This window comes from Parasteatoda tepidariorum, chromosome 2, assembly GCF_043381705.1.
Source record: "Parasteatoda tepidariorum isolate YZ-2023 chromosome 2, CAS_Ptep_4.0, whole genome shotgun sequence".
Taxonomy (NCBI): domain Eukaryota; kingdom Metazoa; phylum Arthropoda; class Arachnida; order Araneae; family Theridiidae; genus Parasteatoda; species Parasteatoda tepidariorum.
In genome coordinates this window covers 35,718,849-35,736,250 of record NC_092205.1, presented here as the reverse complement: position 1 = coordinate 35,736,250, position 17,402 = coordinate 35,718,849, and the positions used below count along the sequence as shown (strand labels likewise).

The 17,402-nt window shown below is 30.4% G+C and overlaps 1 protein-coding gene across 1 annotated transcript in view; it reads right to left on the bottom strand.

Annotated features, from left to right (window-relative positions):
* The window catches only part of LOC107442968 (receptor-type tyrosine-protein phosphatase mu), a 73,010-nt gene that overhangs the window by 3,989 nt on the left and 51,619 nt on the right, over window positions 1–17,402 (bottom strand). The window contains exons 27-44 of the mRNA XM_043042206.2: window positions 16,799–17,060; window positions 16,577–16,619; window positions 16,323–16,464; window positions 14,812–14,969; window positions 13,793–13,911; window positions 13,620–13,707; window positions 12,205–12,281; window positions 10,892–10,928; window positions 10,634–10,731; window positions 10,079–10,201; window positions 8,571–8,719; window positions 8,202–8,337; window positions 7,311–7,460; window positions 5,604–5,703; window positions 3,647–3,729; window positions 2,756–2,893; window positions 1,527–1,652; window positions 750–895 (exon numbers count right to left, since the gene is read on the bottom strand). Of these exons, the coding sequence (XP_042898140.1) occupies window positions 750–895; window positions 1,527–1,652; window positions 2,756–2,893; window positions 3,647–3,729; window positions 5,604–5,703; window positions 7,311–7,460; window positions 8,202–8,337; window positions 8,571–8,719; window positions 10,079–10,201; window positions 10,634–10,731; window positions 10,892–10,928; window positions 12,205–12,281; window positions 13,620–13,707; window positions 13,793–13,911; window positions 14,812–14,969; window positions 16,323–16,464; window positions 16,577–16,619; window positions 16,799–17,060 (2,175 nt within the window). The remainder of the gene's footprint in view (window positions 1–749; window positions 896–1,526; window positions 1,653–2,755; window positions 2,894–3,646; window positions 3,730–5,603; window positions 5,704–7,310; window positions 7,461–8,201; window positions 8,338–8,570; window positions 8,720–10,078; window positions 10,202–10,633; window positions 10,732–10,891; window positions 10,929–12,204; window positions 12,282–13,619; window positions 13,708–13,792; window positions 13,912–14,811; window positions 14,970–16,322; window positions 16,465–16,576; window positions 16,620–16,798; window positions 17,061–17,402) is intronic.

The window sequence follows — 17,402 nt, the reverse complement described above, 5'->3', positions numbered from 1 at the left end:
CGAGGCTAAGAAAAATAAAAAAGCCATAGTTTAAGTGCCTTAAGCTTAAAGCAATGCGGTGATTTTAAACTATGTATACATAATCTTGCCGTGAAGAATTATCTAGGTTTTAAAACGGACAAATAACTTAAATATTTTAAAAGTTATCAAACTTTTTTAAAAATCGCCAATTTAGCGGCATTTTCCCACCTAGATGAAAACTATCTAAATTATTACCATTTTTGCAATTTTTCATGAGCCGAGATAATGCAATTTTGGAGTAAATTTTTAAATACTAAAATATTAGACTACAAAGGCTTTTCATTTTCTCAAAACTGTGGCTTTTCTCCATATTGACATTTTGCACCATTTTCAGAACTACACAGAGGACGCTTCTTAAAGATAGAATAAACATGACCTAACAGTCATGAGTACCTGTTGCGAACTCACAGCAGGTATGAAAATAGAATATTATTCATTAAAAAAAACATATTTTAATGCGATTAAAGAGCTTTCGAAAAACAGCCTTAATGTGGAACTTCAGCCTATTCAGATCAAATGGAATAAGCACACGTGTTTGTTCATTTCGAAGAGATTCCAACCAATGTTTTGTTTGAGAAATTCCCATGTTTTACAAAGAAACATATCGAATTATTCCATAAATTTCAAGCGATTTTTTTAAAAACTTATAAAAAGTAAGAAAAATTTCTTGTAGCAGTTATTTAAAAAACTAAATGGGGAAGCTAAGTGAAAATATTTGGTTTACTCACATGCAATGAACAGTAATGGGTCCCTCGAGGGCTCTTTTATACCAAACATTGACTGTCTCAATCATATTCAACACAGATTTAGGTTTCACTTCAGAGGTCCATCCATTGTATTGAAGTTGAATCACTTTCAAAGGCTCGTCTTTTACCTACGGTAATACAAATAATTTACACTGACTGTGCATAAATTTCCAGCGCAAACATAGAAATAATAAATTATTTTAGTAATATGTTCGTTTTTACATTGATTGCGTATGGAATTTAACACCACTAATAAAATTATAAATGAAATAAATCATATATTCTATTCTATATAACTCAGTGTTTCGATATAATCATCAAAATGATGAATGGAAACTGAAATTTATTCAGTTTTATATTGATTGTTTTTCAGCATAGCCATCAAATTGATGAATAAAGATTGTAATTGGTTCAGTTTTACATTGATTTTATGTAGAATTTCAGCATAACAATAATCAATTATCAATATCAAAATGATGAATAAATACCTATTTATTCATCATTTTGATATTGATATGGATTTTATGTGGGTAAAGCATAGAATTTCTACATTACCATAGAAATAATGAATGAAATTCGTAATTTATTCAGTTTTACATTGACTTCGTATTGAATTTGAACATAATCATCGAGATGAATGATATTTAAAATTTTTCAAATTAAACAAATAAGAAAGAGAAAACAACATAAAAAAGCAAAAAAGGTAAAAACCAAATGACATAAAGAAGGAAACCTTGAAATCAAAAATTGTTCTTTTACCTTTCGCAAATTTGTCACCTTCATGACGCGTATGACGAAATCACCTTGCTCTTCAAACGCCATGAGTTCGATGTAGAAGTCACCACATTTGCATTCCCCGAGTTCTGGCCAATATATACCAACACTCTAAAAAAATTAAATTTTTTTCAAAAAAAGAAATTGCATAATAGGCTTATGTACGGTGTTCATAATCACCTCCTTTAATACATGTTTTTGTAATATTTTCAAAAACTGAAAAAACTTGGAAATATATCTAATTAATGCCTTTCAACGTCTGTTTTCTTCAGAAATCAGTCTTTTTTTAATGCTTCCAAACAATTCTTCTTCACTAGTGATTCGTTTTATTTTGACAGCGTTTCTGTTTTTTCTTTATTTAAATATTAATTTTAGACTCTGAAAATGCATGCGTTTTATTATTTATTTCTGAAAAATAAAAGCATACATTTCAAGAGTGTTGTGTTTTTTCAAGAAATGCGTGCTTAAGAAACTGAACACAGCTCAAAGTGAGTGTTTAAAAAATGGACACAGCTCAAAAGCCATGTTTAAGAAAACAAACGCAGTAATTTATGAAGTGGGGCATATCACTTAACTCAATTTTTCAGACTTCTTGAACAGAAGCTGTAATTGCGGTTTGGAGAATAACGAGGAAAATAAAAACTTCGAAATTGATTTATAATTAAATATGGTATTCTCATATAAAAATATTTTTCCTACTGATAAATCAACGAACTTGTAAGTCAGTTCAGAAGATACGAGCACTAACTTAAGATCGATTACTTTAGGAGTTCCAAGTTAATTCAGGACCAATCAGTTAAGGAGTTACGAGTTAGTAAAAGAACGATTATTTTTGAAATTACGAGATCCAAATTAGCTTAAAAGCTATTAATTATCAATCTGTAAGATCCAAGTTAACTCAGTACCGATAAGTTTAGGAGTTCTAAGATACAAGTTAACTGCTTAGTGTAGTAACTACGAGCTAATAAAAACATCAAATTTCCAAACGAATACAATTTAAAAAGATAACGCTTGAATTTTATTGCAAACTTTTAATCTAAACGTTAACATAAATAGGAGAAAATAAATATTTTATCGAAGCTTCATAAATAGCTATAAATTTTGTGTAAATTTAAATTCTCAATCATGAAACAATATTTTTACAAAGACTTACTTTCAAAATGAAATTTTAAAGGAAACCTATAATTTAAAGACCGATTTCATAACATTCTTACCATCTCGTCGCTTTCGTCACATCCGTTAAGCATGAGTATGAGGGTTGACCTGTTTTGATATATGAGACGATAGAAATCCTCAACAGTGTGAGCCAGAGGCATTTGTGTCACTAAAAACTCCTTCTGTTTCCTGTAACCCTAATATATAAATTAATAATATTAAAATTAAAAATATTAAAATTAAATCTGTCAACAATCTCCATTTTGTAAGAAAAATGTCACTCATATGCGAATCGAACAAAGCACTATTCATTCCCAGAGAAATTATAAAAAGCATCATTTTATTATATTTTATAAACCAGAGTTGAACAGCCGACCGAATTTTAAATTTACGATTATCAATGTTTAACTACGTAGCCTTGTAATTTTGAACCGAATCCAGAAGGCAACGGAACTCCTGGGTCAAGCATTCGGACAAACTACTCTTCATGGAGGACTTCTTGATGGAAGTAACACGCATTTTTTACATGGAGAGGAAATCCACGAAAACTTCCCAGGGTTAGTCGGATAGCAAATGGATTCTAACCTTTAACCCGTCTACGACTGATGATGTTTTTCGTAAGCACTGTACAGTGCCAGCCGGGAGCAGAATTCGTATCACTCAGCTACCACTAAGAGCAGCAAACAAGTAGCAACTTTTATTGGGCTTGAACAATATGTGACTAGTCTTATGAGCACTGACACATCCTGTAGCATCTTGATAGGCATGCAAAATCACCTGACTTGCACCCCATAGAAAATCTAGAGCACAGACTCGAACATGGGTAAAATGCTGAAATCAACATCGCAATGTGTTGGATTTGCACAAACAAATTCTTAACGAGTAGTTTAAATTGAATCGCAAAGGCGATTATTTCGATTATTTCTGAATATATTCAAAATATAACTTACATCGACGAAAACAGCATTTATGTAGTCTCCATATTCTTCATCTTCTTCATCGTCTACTTCAAGAACCACCCGAGAAGAATCACCTAAAATAAAATAAAAAATTGTTTTATGATTTGAATTTATTACAATAAAATTTCTAAGTGAATTTTACTCTTTTCTTTATTGTACAGAAATTTGGCGTAGTAGGAGCTCAGTTTATAAATGTAATTTATTTATTTACATTTATGTAACGAAACTTATTTATTTACATCTTCATATGCAGAAATATTTCTATTAGATTGGTGAAAAGGTTTTTTTTTTACAAAAAATTGCTTTTTAAAAAAATTACTGTTTTCATCGTCTTAGTCACCGTCAAATGACTCTTCGGAGCTGGATCCCCTTTAAAAATCCACTATTTCAACTGCTTCATTGTTTTCGTAGCGAAATAGTGTATGCATGTCCCTTCCACTGTCATGTCGAAGCAGAAAATAAGTTGAGATTGTGATTAAAAAACTCCAAACCAGACTTAGAAACAAACGCATCATTGCGTTATATTCTCCACTTAAACATGGCACAGATTTTGCCACATTTCCGACTTCTTCCCCTACCATTTCTTAGATTGTGTATTACCACTATTTCGATTGTACCTTTATTTCTGGAGTGCATTAGTGTGCCCGTGTCTCATCCACTGTCATGACGTAGAAACTTGATGAGATTGCGGAAAGAAAAACGCCAAACCTGCTTTGCATTTATTATTCAGTACTCGTGGAACACATTTTATCAAATTTTTCCGTTCAAAATTAAAAACACTGTACCTTACACTATGCGTGTGGCTTTAAATCATAATCATTTATCCAATTAGTTTAAAATCATTTACCCAATTATAAACAGTCACAAGAACAAGAGCATACAGGATGTACCATGCATAAACTTCATCTAACTAGACTTAGGTCTACATTTTTGCTGAATTTTTAAATGGAAGTGTTTATTTACTTAGCGAAAATCATTTCCTCCCTTTTTTCTAATTAAACTTAAGTTTATTTTTTCAATCGACCATGACGATACTGGTGGAATTTCATCAACTATTTAATGTGGAATAGCGCTTTCTAAAGACAAAAATTTTTCGATTCTATGAACATAATTTTTAGATTTACTAAGAACTTATAAAGTCTCGTATAATTCTGATTTTTAAAAATTTTTAAAGGAAAAAGTCAAAAGAAAATGGCTGCTGAACTTTGATGGAATATTATTACAATAAAAAATTTTTTGGCTCAAAATTTTTTAAATCGTAGAAATGTCTGCTAATTAGAAAATTGTTGCTGAACTTTAATGGAATTTTATAACAGAAAAGAGTCATTGACATATCTGAAATCGATTGTGACATATCTGAATCGATTAAAGTGATTGAAATATCTTAAATCGTATGTGACAGCAGGATTTGGTTCTTTGGTGTAGAGAAAAAAAGAGACATTTTTAATTCTCCTTTTCTTTAATAATATTTCAATTATTCGGAAATTAAAATTACAATTTGTATTGTTAATCAAATCTTGCAAAGGAGTTTTTACTTCTCGCTTTTTTCCCATTGTAAATCAGAGTATGAATTTCAATTTAATTACCAGACATTGTGAAAGACTAGCAAGAAATAAAAGCTATGCATTATGCAACTAATAATTTAAAAAAAAATAGGCATACAACTTAAATAAAGTGCAAAGCTTCGGGGGCAAAGTTATGATAAGCCATATTTTCGAACTATGCAAGAACGCAGTTTTTAAGGAACCATTTTTGGTGAAAAACACTACAATTTCTATTGTAGTTTAAATGATGCATTTCTGTTTCGCTATCTAGTGAAAATTCCAGAAACTCATAAAGTACCTATCTGGAAAGAGTTCGGTGAAAAAATGTCACTTTTGGTAAAAAGTGTGGCTTATCATATTGCCCCAAAATTTTCAACTTTATTCAAGCGTTCAAATGAACTTACTTGGCACGGTTAGAGGGTCTCTGTTTTTAAAGACGTTACTTTCTGACAACGCGATTGAGCATCGGCTGACATCCACTTTCTTCTGCGTCCGGTTCAGCTTCTGTTTAAGGTTTACAAACATTGTGATCAAATAAATCAATAAAAAAATTAATTAAAGTCATTAAAATCTAAGTCAATATTTCATAATAATTTAAAATTCATTTATAAATCTAATGTAGTTTTTAACGCTTAAGTTTGATCTGTTGTTGTTACTATCCCAGCTGGGATAGCGGAGCTATACCAGATCCATGAGGCCGTGAGGAATCGAGGAAAAGGAGAGGTCTCTCAAGAACCTCTTCCATGGTGAAATCCAGGCAATCAAGTAGATGGTGAGGACTAGTTTTGATGGAGTTGCACTTTTTACAAGTTAGAAAAAGTTTAATTCGTCCACTGAAAGTGAGGCTCTTAGTATGCCCACTGACAAATCTACAGGTAGGGGTTTGGTCGGCACGTGTACCCTGAAAGTCAAGGGCTCCTCCAGGACGCTTGCGGGGATAACAATTGCGATCCGGTGGAACAAGCCAAGCTTTATTAACTTTAGATTTGCGGATAGAAAATAATTCAGAGTAAGTGAGGGTCGTGTTTGGAGAGGCTAGGAGAGAAGTACCTTCTTTTGCCAACTGATCAGCACGTTCGTTGCCAAAAAGACCCACGTGTAAGTTTGGTCTAAGTGAGTAATGCAAATCGTAATCTATTTTCATAAGAATTAAATACTTTATATTCGTATATTTACTAAGAAAGTGTTATGTTCTCTTAATTATCGTCATCGAGAGATGGTAAATTCAATTTATAAAATATTTAAAACTGTGTTTACTATACTAAACTCTCGTAATATCAGACCTCCGATTCTTTCAAATAGGGCACAATTCACAATTCAAAGGTGCTATGAATTATAACTGAATCTTAAAAGACAACATTTATGATTGACTAAATTTTAAAAAGTTTTATTTAAAACAAGCCCGTTCTTCATACCGGGGGAAAAAAAAGTAAATAATTAACAAATCAGTATTGATCAACGATAGGAAATCATGCACACAATGAATACAGATGCAATAAATTAAATGAAAACAAGTCCAATTTTTTCCCTTGGTTATTTCATGCTTTTTCTCTGGCTTTGTGCAATTGTATTAAGTAAAATATGTTATAGAAGTTCTTCCAATCAAAATAAATATTACTATCCACCTGATTAAAAACTTCATCTGCTTCAAAAATACATAAAAAAGAAACTTTCTTCATTTTTGCATTTTTCGTCAGCAACTTTACGTTTCATATTTTAGATCACTTTTGTTTCTTCTCATTCATGTCTGTGCAGTCTTGAAAATGAGCGCCTATTTTTGATGCGCTTGAAACATGTTTTTTTTCCTTTCCTTTTCACGAATTTTCGAAGCGAATGAAGGTTTTAATCAGGTAATAACTAACCGCTTCTCTTGGAATTAATTATTTATATTCAGCATCATTTGGTATATAATGTTGCTGCTCGGGATCAGTTCTTTAAAGTCATTCAACAATTTTTTTCGCTAATTATTCATTTCGGTGGTCCGTAAGAAACCTATTTGCTAAGTACCTCCTTGCACAGTATCTTGGTACCAATATTAATAAATGTATTACTTACTATAAATGCCAATAAANTTGTTACATTTGTAACAGATTTATTGTAAATATACTTACATTATACTGCTTTAAAATTAAAGCTCGTCGATCCAATGTGCACATATAATTCAACTCCTTTAAATACAAACTGATATTTTGTAGAGGAATTGATGTATCTTCATATTGAATGGCTTCGATCAACGCTTCGTATATGAAAGCATACTGTTCCTGTAAAAATGTGTGACATTTTAGTTAACTACGTCAATTAAAATCTATTTTCAAGATTCTGAATTAGAAAACACTGATAATTCAAATTTTAAATGTTTGTTATCCTTAAGAAAGCAAAATTAGCAGAATAATCTTCACTCAAAATATACAACATATCCAAAACTTATTCAAATACGGAAAGCGATATTCGATTTCCTGTGTTCCTCGTAGGAAACCAGATAGTTGGGTCTCCAACTAAATTAAACTTCAAAATAATTTAAAATGGTATAATAAAACAATGGTGTAATAAAACAATGGTATAATAAAACGCTATTCGCAATAACAATATGCTGCAGACTACGAACAAAAATTGCAGAGTCTGCTTTTTTTTGTGTGTTGTACAAAGATTAAAATTGGAATGATCTGCCATGCAATAGAAAACATTGTTTTATACATTTTTCAGTCAGTAGCGCCATCTGCTGACTAACTTTGAAATTACGTGAAAGTAAATGTCTGACTTTTCCAGTAGAATGCACGAAACAGTACATTTCTATTCGTTTTTCTTAGATTGATTTTCTAATAATCAGAGATTTTCGAGTCACTCATTGTTTTCAGTATTACCCTAATAACACAATTGTGAATATTGCAAATTATTTCTAAGAAAAAAAGTTATCGACTTTGGTTTAAAATTGAAATGGTAGTTAAAAGGAGAGATTGATCACTATATTTAAGTTAATTTCAGAATTCAACTTAGTACAGTACCAGGGTTTGAACAAGGTGTACTCGTTGGTGCCTCGCATTGTTAACGAATCGGAAGACGTCTACTCTTCGATCTTCAGCGGCTTGTTGACTCAAAGCATCTATTGCAACGTATGAACCTGATCTTCCAGCACCAGCACTGAAACATACATAATTTTATATAGCCCAATAATAAGGTGTACCGTAATGACCATTTATAATATGCATTTTTAAAATCTTCTCATGTTAAGTGAGAAAAGTAAACAGATCTGGGATCAGAAATTAATATTTAAAAGAGAAAAATGAAAAACGCTATCGAAAACTATCGAAACTGTACTGAAAACATCCAAAACCTGCTGAAAATGGATGGATAGATAAGAAAGTACTATAGACCTGCAATGTACAACCATAGGTCCACTCATAACAGGGTGATCATCACGGACTTTTTTCATGAACTTTATGAAACTATTGATATTCACTGGAACATTTCTATCAGGCCAGCCCGTATACTGATACTGGATAACTCTGTGAGTTCGTATTTCCTGAAACAGAATAGATGAAATTATATTTTGAAATAAACAAAGAAAATCTAAACAAATTTTTAAAAAAACTATCTTGACCGTTTTGCAGGATATAATTATAACTTTTTTTAAAACTTTTATTCAATATAATAATCAGTTTTTGTTGCTTTTTATGTATTCACTAAGTATAGAGTGTGCCAGGTAGTAGTAGCACAGAGTACCAACGAGTTTTGAATAGAGTATAGAGTACCAAAGAATAGAGCTATAGAGTATATCAGGTTACGAGGCTTTACTGTAAGGTACCTGATATACTCTTTTTAATGTGATTTTTAATTACTGTTTCGCATAAATGTGGTTGAATTTCGTTGATACGTCACTTAATATCACCCCTCAAAGTAAAGTTCAGTTTGGTTTTCTTTGTACAAAATTAATACTACAACACCACCCCAATAACAGTCCAACAGCATAAAATCGCATGATCTGAGAAACATATTGTGATCATCAAAACGGGTAATCTGGTGACCTGGAAACGAAACAATAATGCTCAATATATTGCTGAACAATGAAAATGCGCCCTTCTTTCGTGCAACTATTGAGTTTTTTAGAACCTTGTACTATCAGTTGCTTTTTTTTTTTTTTTTTTTTTTTTTTTTTTTTTTTTTTTTTTTTTTTTTTTTNTTTTTGCATTTTTTTTCATTTTACAAATCACTCAAACTTAAAGTCTTGAAGGAATTTCGGGACACCCTTTTACCCTTTCAGTGCAGTGGGATAAAAACTGCCCCACTTATTTTTGACAATAATATAGAACAATAACATTTCAAAAGTTTGTATCTCTTAAACAATACGGTTTTGATTAACCATAATTCATTTTGAAACGTAAAGAAAAAGCAAACCACCATTGTTGATATGCACCACAATTCTACTGGCTCACATTTTTAATACTTTTCTTTTTGCCCCGCAATGTTTTTTGTTTTATTATATTGCATAACCAGCATTTAAAAGCCAACCCGATTCTGAGTTCACGACTGTCAATGTTCAACTCCATTGCCTTGTAATTTTGAACTCCACTCAGAAGACAAAGGAACTCCTTAATCAAGCATTGGGACAAACTAGTCTTCGTGGAGGTCTCTTGGTGGAACTTAAAAACATTTGCATTACATCAGAAGAAAACTAAGAAAACCTTCCATGGTTAGCCAGACGTTAAGAGGATTCTTACCCATGATCCGCCTACCCCTGAAACGAATTACGTGATACATTTTCTTTTTCAATTTCGCTTCCAATAATTTTGCAATTACAACAGAGCCCGATATTTTATTTCAAAGAAAAATTCAAATTGAAAAATAAAAAGTATTCGAAAATTTTAAAATACAAATAGCTTACATCAATTTTTCTGATGAGCATCGTTCGTATCATTAAATCAGATGTTTCTTCATGGTGAATTAAAAGAATTTGAAAATCACCTTTGTCCATCGAATCCTCTGTCCAATACTTAGCACATTTTACCTGGAATTTTTCAAATTTATTGTGTTTATTATTAAAATATTTTAAATAGCTAATTTAACAAAAGAAATTTCATGAAAATAAATATATATACACAAATATATTTTTACATTTGTAATAGATAAGTAAGCAATTTAGTGCCGATAGCATGCATACATATTGGTTCTATACGGGTAGCATATGTGATGAACGTTTACAATTTCTAACTGTAACTGTTAACATCTTAAATGTATAACAGCATGAAAATAAAATTTGCAAACAACCCTTAATAGGTGTTTTAATTAAAACGAAACCTTTCTAAATATTTTAATACAATAATAATGTCTGATCCCATGCGTGATTTGCTAAGAGAATTTCCGAACATTATACTGAAATTCCACAATGTGAGCAAAATATAATAAATCGCATGATTTTTTCAATCACACAAGACAATACCTTTCCATTTTCTACCAAATCTGTAATCATAATAATGACTGGAACACTTTCTTGCCAAATCATTCGCCAGAAATCTAGTACGGTGTTTTCTAAAGGACCTTTAAAAATAAATCAATCATCAAATAATTTATTTTGGTAAAATACACGCAATAAATCATTATTTTTCAAAAAAATAACTTGTTGCAATTTAAGTGAATAAAAAAATATTAAAGAATGCTTTTATAGTTTTCGAAATACTTGATATGGATTAAATATTACCCTGTGTCACAATATATTCTTTCGGTCTTCTGAATCCCTGAAAATATTAAAAAAAATCTTTAAAACACATTTTGAGCTTGTTACAATGTATTATTAGTCATTTGTTCAGTTATTTGTAATAGATAAGTAAGCGAAGTATCATTTCAATTATAAAGTTTAGAAATATATAAGATCTACCAGAAAATTCTGCCTGGTTTAAATTAAAAGAAAATAATGCGTGTTTATAATAATTCATTTGTTGTTATCTGTTGTGACTATCTTAAAGTTTCTTGCTATCTACGAAGTTGTGTTGTTGTGGCTTATCCTTCAATGCTTGACGAAGTCAGACAAGGTCCATCAGACCGCTGACCCTAAGAATATTAAACCCTAAAAATATTATTTGCTTTAATTATATATTTCGATCGTACAGTTTCTAACTTAGTAAATATCTAAATGCATTAAATATGCAAAAAAAAATTATTTTAGTTTTAAATTTTATAAAAAAAAATAGTAATAATAATCATGCATGCTTGTATATCTATAATAAATAATATATTTCTGGTCCGAAATGGTGTTTTGCTTTAGTGAATTTTCTACGATCTACAGTGCTGTCAAAAATATTATTTTCAATATATGAGAGTTTTTAACTTCCTAAACTCATTTCAGATATATTTATCTGATAAAAAATATCGATATAACTTGCAAAATATTCATTTGATATCAATGCCCCGGCAGGTCTTTTTTTTTCAAAATTCTTGAAGATGTGTAAATCACATGGAGCTATGTCTGATCTGAAAGCTTGATTGTTCAGTACTTCCTATTCAAATTTTATTGCTTTGAATGTGTGCAATCTAGCACTATCAGTACAAAAAGATATTTCGACAAAAAAGTTTACCAAGACATTTGATTTAATTTTTTCTTCTAAACATTTGACAAAGCCTTTTGCAATCAGTTCCTCCATAATGAAAAATTTTATAAAAAAATAATTAATAGATCGACAGCTGTTCTTTTATCATTACTTACACGACATGCATTGTCATCTGACGAGTAAAAAGTGCAATAATCATTTTCGTTACACTAACAATCTCATTTATTGACTTGACGTAATAAACATAACGTACAGACATACTTCTCAAAATCTAGATAAGAAAGCTCAATCTATTAAAACTTAAATGATGTCTGGTTTTAGGACAGAATTAACCGGTAAATCTAATAATTAAATTTTCCCTTATTTTTTTTTAAGCAATAGAGACGAAAATTAAAAATAATTGGTAGTTACTGATGCGTTTGTTTCACGTTTTGCAATATCAAGTTTCACAAAAAAATATACTTACATCAATATAACTAGCATTTATATAGTCATCGTCATTTTTATTTGTTTCCGACTGCAGCACAACCCTGTATCGATCATCTGAAAGAAAAGAAAAATGTAGTATAACAATGTTGTAGATAACGTTTTTTTTCTTCTAAAAGTTAATTTTAACTGTTCTATTAGGCATAAAAAATTAGTTATCTTAATAATCTTTTACTTCTCCTCCATCCTCCTCAATCAATAATTATTTGAAAACCAACCAGAGAAAAGAAAAACAAAGTTTATGTACCACGAGATTTTGACCGCGAGATATTGACCACGAGATATTGACTACGAGAAAATTCGGCCACGAGAGAGACAGCTTATAGCGAGACCTTGTAGGACGATTTCTTCTAATCGACTTGAAGACGATATGTAAGTTCCTTCATCGATTTTAGAATGCACTAGTTAAATTGGCGTACTAACTCATTCCATGGATTTTCGAAACTTTATTCTCCAGTCAATCCCTTCAGAGAATCCTGTTGTCATTGTACCTATCCATGGTGGACCTAGTAATGCGGAATTTAGCATAGCCGTAATAGATCTCAATGGTCAAACCCGAAAACCTACCACAATACACTTTGCCATTCAAAATCATATTATATATGTTGTGAATGAGCTTTCTATAAATATCGAACACCAGTCGCAGTCCGTACCAGGACAGACACAAGACCAATAATTTAACCTCCACCGATAAGCAGGATCCAAGTACTTATTGGTAGACAGTGCAATTTTGCTTTTGGGAGTAAATAAGTTACATGTACGCCTGATATCAGGTAAGTATTAGAAAATGAGCTATTTTCTGTCATTTTCATTTGAAAGTCATTGATTATAAATTGGAGGACGAAATTCAAAGTAGTTGATCTAATATTTCGGAATCAAGCAAAACTGATGAAAATAGTGAAAAGCACAGCATGAGAAAAGAAAAAAAATGTTAATAAAAAATAATTTTTTTAATAAAAATGAAACTGTATGCATAAAAATATTATTTAAATGTCTGAAAATTCATTACATATTATGTGGATCACTAATTATAACATGAAACAATTTATTGTAAGGTCCGGTGGCGAAAACAATTGCAAGCTTTTGAAATTAGATATGACAAGCTCAGAATAACATTTGATTTATAAACTGAAATATATTAGAAAATTGCAACCAAATATCATATCAATAACAGAAAACCAGTCTTCTACTCTCAGAAATTTCAATAACTCCCGATAAGTCAATATTATTTTAAATTACTACTAGTCCAAAGTCCACTTTGGACTATTGGATGGAATGATAATACGTTTAGAATATTTGTGTTATAATCGAATACTTAAACGGGTCTTATTTTCTGACACTTTAATGATTTCCTCTCGTTATAAACATACTGAATGTGAACTCTAGTTAACTTACATGGCAAAATATTTCCGTATCTGTTTTTCTTGAGATTTCCACTTTTTCTTGCAGTTGTCCATGGCGATGTCTGCCCTTCGACCAATTTCTTATAAAGAGAACAAATCAAATTTTATTTTTGAGCTATACAAGTGCTTTCGATTTAGATGTAACTTTATTACACAAAAATTTACTTGAAATTCTTCTGCCAAGTGGTTGGTATTTCTTGCAGCTGTGAGATAGTCTTCAAGTGTCTCAATGCGCATTCCACGCGCAATTTTACTGTCACTCTTACAACGTTTTAAAGACGCATCTGAAAAATTGCAGTTATTTGGGCATTAACACTCACAAAAGTCTCTATAGGTCTCATTACAGTTACGTATTTACAAGAAAAAACTTATTACGTCTAATTATAGTTATTTATAGTTTAAATAGTTTTTTACGACTTATTACAGCTAAAATATTTAATATATCTTCTCTAAGTTATTACAGTTAAATTTTATTGAGTTTTATAATAGTTCAATATTTATGGTTAACTGTCTTATTACGCCTAATTATAATTAAGTTTCGTTAAAAGATTTATTTTGACTTATTATAGCTAGGTATTTACAGTTAAAGTTTTATTAATATTCATTAAAATTAAATATTTACGGTTAGAAGTTTCATTATGTCTAATTATAATTGAGTATTTATGGTTAAAATCTAAGAACGTCTTAGAATAGTTATTTATTTACTGTTAAGAATCTTAAGTACTTAAATTAGAGATATAAGAATAACCGATAAGTTACTAAACTCATTAAAGTTTTAAGTTCAACTTAAACTTATTTTAAAAAACTTGTATTGAGAAATATTTCAAATGTATTAAATTCCAAATAGAAGCTTTCCAATGTGTTCAAGTCGATCAGTCCTTTAAAAATGAAATTAAAAACATTTATTTCGCTAAGAAAATTGGTTAAAGATTTAAATAACTTAAGTGACATTCTTTAAAAATCACAATACAATTAATTACCATTTAAAAATATTAAGTCTCTTAAAAAATTTGCAAAAATCTGAAAATCAATGATTTTAGTTTAATTGTTAAATCCTACTTCTTTAATTCATGGTGTCTAATAACTACTGTGTATTAGTTCTGCAAAATGCTTAACTTATTATAATGCATTATTCTTCATTATAAGTATTTCAATTTTATACATAAAACAGGAACGGGCTTTACTTTTTTCCTTGAGGGGAAATGTCCGGAAACCATCCGCAACAAAATGTCCATCAAAAGTTGGACTTGAATCCGGTGATTTGTACATTACAGACCATGTCATTGATCCCGAAAGGCCTGAATCTTTCGTTGAAAATGACGTCGTAGATTTCTTTCGTTTCCTGTAATAACAATGATGCAAGTAATGTTTTTAATTATTATTCCTAAACCTTAGCTTTATCGCTTAAAATGCGCGCATGCCCAGTTATCATGTTTAGGAACTGTATCATGGTAGAAGCCATTTTATATTATACTGGACAACATTACTGGAATATGACTGAGCAAAATATTTGTGGATCATAATAAAGAGAGATAAAAGTACAGATGATTGATGGTGACACTCACAATGGTGTAGAGAGAGCGAGCGCGGCAGGATGATTTTTATACCAATAATGCAACCACGTGACTGGTAAATGATTCGAGGGAGAAATTTTCCACCTTCTGTTTCAACTCGTAACTTCAAGAGAAAGAATTTTAACGAAGAAAATCTTAAAATATGATTTTTTTTACAGTGGTGCATTCGGATGTTAATGGAACTTAATTAAAATATGACCTTATACAATTCATAAGCAAGTAATTTTATCTTATTCTGGAATAACAATTGCATCATTTACTTAATAAGTGAGCTTTATGCGCAAGTTTCGTTAACTTAAAACATTCATTAATCCCAATTATTGCATTTTATTCTATCCAAAATCTAAATTTGTACTTTTAAAACTACGGTATATGCGAATACAAACATGTAAGAAAACAACCACAAAGTAATGATTATATAGAATTATTTACTATTAATACATCTTTTTAACAAACTACGTTTGTTGAAACCAGGTTGATCTTTTATTCTTGCTTTATCCGTAACCAATACACTTGATAATAAAGAGAACTCACCGAATTTATCAAGATTCAGAAGTTTTCATGAAATCCAGAATTTGAAAGTGTCCTCAAATTAACGTCATTTCGGCTTTCTAGTATTCAAATTTAGATTAGTTTAATTTTAACACATTGAGTAGCAAGAAGATGGTTCTGTTAATCTCTTCAAGAATCGGATAATTTTATAATGTAATTATTAGAATCATTAGCATTACTAGAATGGCTTTTAAGTTTTTTTTAGCGATCACACTTCTTATTCCCTCTCTCTAGACGCTCTATACTATAGTGTACTGTATACAGCGCGCAGTATTATAGAAACACTGTAATGTGTTTCTGTAATGTCTGATTCGCCTGTCTGTCTGATTCGAGAAACACTGTAATGTGTTTCTCGAATCACACCGGCAGCAATAACAGATATCCATAATCATCATGTAATGATTTGAGCGCATTTAAAATAAAACAACAATATTTCATTACGAATATTTCATATAGGATTTACCATGCTTTTGGTAGATAATTTTGAAAGCATAATATAACTTAAAACGTAAAAATGTTCTTAAAATGATAAAAATATGTGTTTTTATAATGTACTAAGAACAAATTACCTTCTGAAGCACGCAGCTACAACAGTTATAAAAGTGACGGCAGTTAGAAACACCAGTCCAGCAATAATGATCAAGACAACCATAAAAAGATCAAGACCACCGATTTTAGTTCTCTTATGCTCGACTAGGACAGACGTCGTTTCTGTTGTAAAAATACAGATTTATATGATATAAGTTTCACAGTTCAAAAAAAATTATATTTCTAGTTGAGCAAGAAAGCATAACTATAATTTAAAATTAACCTGTATACTTACCAGCAGTCTCATTTCTTGGTTCTGAAATTACTGATTTTAGTTCCTAGAAAGAAGATGAAAAAATATTAATTATAATAACTAGCTTTTAATTCTATATTCTTTAGAAATTATTCTGCTAAAGATGTATTTCTAAATTAAATTCCGAAGTCAATTTTTTAAAACAAATAATTGAAGTTAAATATTGTTACTTTAACTAAAATAAGTTTTTTTTTAAATACTCACTTTGTCCTTCGCAACAAGAGTTCGAATTCTAATTTTGTATTCATGTCCTGGATTCAGGTGGACATTGTTGTAGCCTCCCCAGTTCTTCTTATCCCCGACAACAAATGTCTGTTCCCCCGATTGAGAGACATTGTTGGGATCCAGCTCAGCAGCTATGTAATATGGTAGTCCTTTTTTAACCACGGCAGTTTCATAACCAGTTAGTTGATTTTCATCGATTGGATCGTCGTTTCTTGAGTCTTCAACAATCACTTGGTATTTGCTGTACAAAGACATATCTATGAATTATTTTTTTTTTGAAAAATAAGGCAGTTTTTACTATATCAATGGTAGGCGGTAATGGTTCATAAAATATATCATATAATTTTGCGCAATATTTTTTAAATTATTCGAAATATTTAATGTTATATTAAAAAAAGGTTTCAATTATTAATTCACTTAATGCAAGTTTTAGCACAGAAGAAAGATTAGTTGCTTTTCAAGACAAACGTGATTTGATTACATGAAATCTGAGTCAGAACACTGTCTAACAATTTAATGTTAGGAAATATGTTAGGAAATATATTTCCAGAAACTACCTTTGAATGTTTGAACCAAAAATATG